The sequence below is a fragment of the Austrofundulus limnaeus genome, unplaced genomic scaffold (assembly GCF_001266775.1).
Source record: "Austrofundulus limnaeus strain Quisiro unplaced genomic scaffold, Austrofundulus_limnaeus-1.0 Scaffold160, whole genome shotgun sequence".
Classification (NCBI taxonomy): Eukaryota; Metazoa; Chordata; class Actinopteri; order Cyprinodontiformes; family Rivulidae; genus Austrofundulus; species Austrofundulus limnaeus.
In genome coordinates this window covers 1,094,332-1,096,375 of record NW_013952562.1, presented here as the reverse complement: position 1 = coordinate 1,096,375, position 2,044 = coordinate 1,094,332, and the positions used below count along the sequence as shown (strand labels likewise).

Genomic DNA, 2,044 nt, shown 5'->3' with positions numbered 1-2,044 from the left:
AATAGAACAACACAACACAAGTTGTAATAGAACAACACAAGATGTGTTGAAAACAACACAAGATGTGTTTACTTGATGCTAACACAAAAAATGTGTTAAAAAGTAACACATTTGTTTTAAGAGTGTACTCAAAAGTAGCCTTTTTACAAAATAGGGCCTACTTTTTTACTCTTACTTGAATAATTTCTTAATTTTGTAGAGATCAGTCATTCAAAAATGGAAGTCTGAATAATAGCAGAAACCCACTTAGATATCTTTAAAAATCTTTATTCTCATCTGACAATCAGCTCCATACAGTAGTACACATCCTTGAGCTTGTATCAGGAAAACAAAACAATTACAACCCAGTCTGTTCCAGGCTGAATCTATACATWGACTATCTGAACAACTCCAAGCTACTAAAAACTTTCTAACCTCTATAATAATGAACTGACCTTATGATGTATGTCTCTTCCTGGTTACACTCCTGGAGGAGTTATGTAGAACGTAACTAACGTTTGTTTATACGGACAGAAAGAACACATCAGTAACTCACCAACTCTCATTCTCTGTTTTAAACCTTATGGCTGCAATGATCAGAAAGTATAAAATAACAATACTGGAGCTAACATTTAGTTAATCATTTACAAAATTTCCTTCAACTAATTTTTACTTTACTGGAGTAAAAATATGTTGAAGTAGTCCAACTTGTACTTGAGTACAACTTTTGTGTACTCTACCCACTTCTGCTTAAAAACAGTGAGTGAACCTTTATTTTATTTTGTTTTTTAGCAATTTATTTAAATATGAAATTTGAGTCAGCTGTTTTCAGTCAGTGAAATAAGATGTGAGCTGAATTGTTTAATAAAAAAATCTGTCCAGATCACATACCTATTTTCATTTATAGGATGGAATCTGAGCAACTGGTACACACATACTGTATGTACTATTTTAATGTTTGTTTTTCTCCAAAAAATTTAGTTCGGAATGCTTGGAGTACATTTTAAATTAAATACGAAGGTTTTCCTCAAGGAAATATATCATTTGAATGAAATGGGGAAAGAAACCTACAACAAGCTATAGCTGACACTGACGTCTGTAATAATATTCTAAAACAATAGGCGCATACATACATACAGGTTACATAAGTATCTCCTTGCAACACATTTTTAAGAATTTTAATCTCAAAATTGTTTCATGAGTTTAAAATGAGACTTTTTATGGTTATGGTTTCAGTAACAATGATGTCAATTAGCTCAATTAAACCTGAAAAAAAAAAATCTAGAAATAACAGACATCCAAGTTTGATTTTTTTGTTTATTAKTTTATCATCAACATTTAAAGCACAACATTCACAGACTTTATGAGAAGACAAAGTGTGTATTATTTTAGTGAGGAAGTGAATAGGCTACTGTAGATTTCTTAATGACATATTAGGTATAAAACCAATAGAAGTTTAAAAATCAAAACAAATGCAGTGGTTTTACAAAAATGAAAAGCTTTGGGTTTTGGGTCAACTGTTTTATAACAATAAAAAAAATGCAATAAAAACAATTTGAATTATTTTTGTTCTGATGCTACACGTCAAAGAGAAATAATTACAAAAAATAAAAAACAATAATCCTAAAAGCACCACCCAGTTGTTGGTTTTAGCGTTTGTTCTTTCTCAGATCATGTCCCATGAGGCAGGCAAACACCGTCAGCACCATTTTTGGATTAACTTCCACCAAATCATCAGGCAGAGCATAGACACGAGCTCCAATCTTACGGGCCAACGAGATCACGTACCTGAGCGGGGAAAAAAAACAAAAGCAGAGTCAGCAATGACTGAGACAAAGAAAGAATGAAGAAAACAGGTGGAGCTTTACTTGGCATTGTTGAGTTTTTCATCGTTCCTCAGCTCCCCTCGCTCTCCTCTCTTCACCATGTCCCACTTCACCGTGCCGGGGGCGATGACGTCGATCAGGTCAATCACCGGTAAACTGGTGCTGATCAGCTTGTCCTGAGCACAACAACAAATAAAAATGAACTGGCTGGGTGTGATATGTTGAGTGTTTGTTACTGG

The 2,044-nt window shown here is 33.7% G+C and overlaps 1 protein-coding gene across 1 annotated transcript in view; it reads right to left on the bottom strand.

Annotated features, from left to right (window-relative positions):
• Positions 1-1,288: 1,288 nt before the first annotated feature.
• The window catches only part of LOC106523596 (plastin-1), a 27,742-nt gene continuing 26,986 nt past the window's right edge, over positions 1,289-2,044 (bottom strand). Inside the window, exons 16-17 of the mRNA XM_014017082.1 lie at positions 1,848-1,981; positions 1,289-1,767 (exon numbers count right to left, since the gene is read on the bottom strand). Of these exons, the coding sequence (XP_013872536.1) occupies positions 1,629-1,767; positions 1,848-1,981 (273 nt within the window). The 3' untranslated portion in view covers positions 1,289-1,628. The remainder of the gene's footprint in view (positions 1,768-1,847; positions 1,982-2,044) is intronic.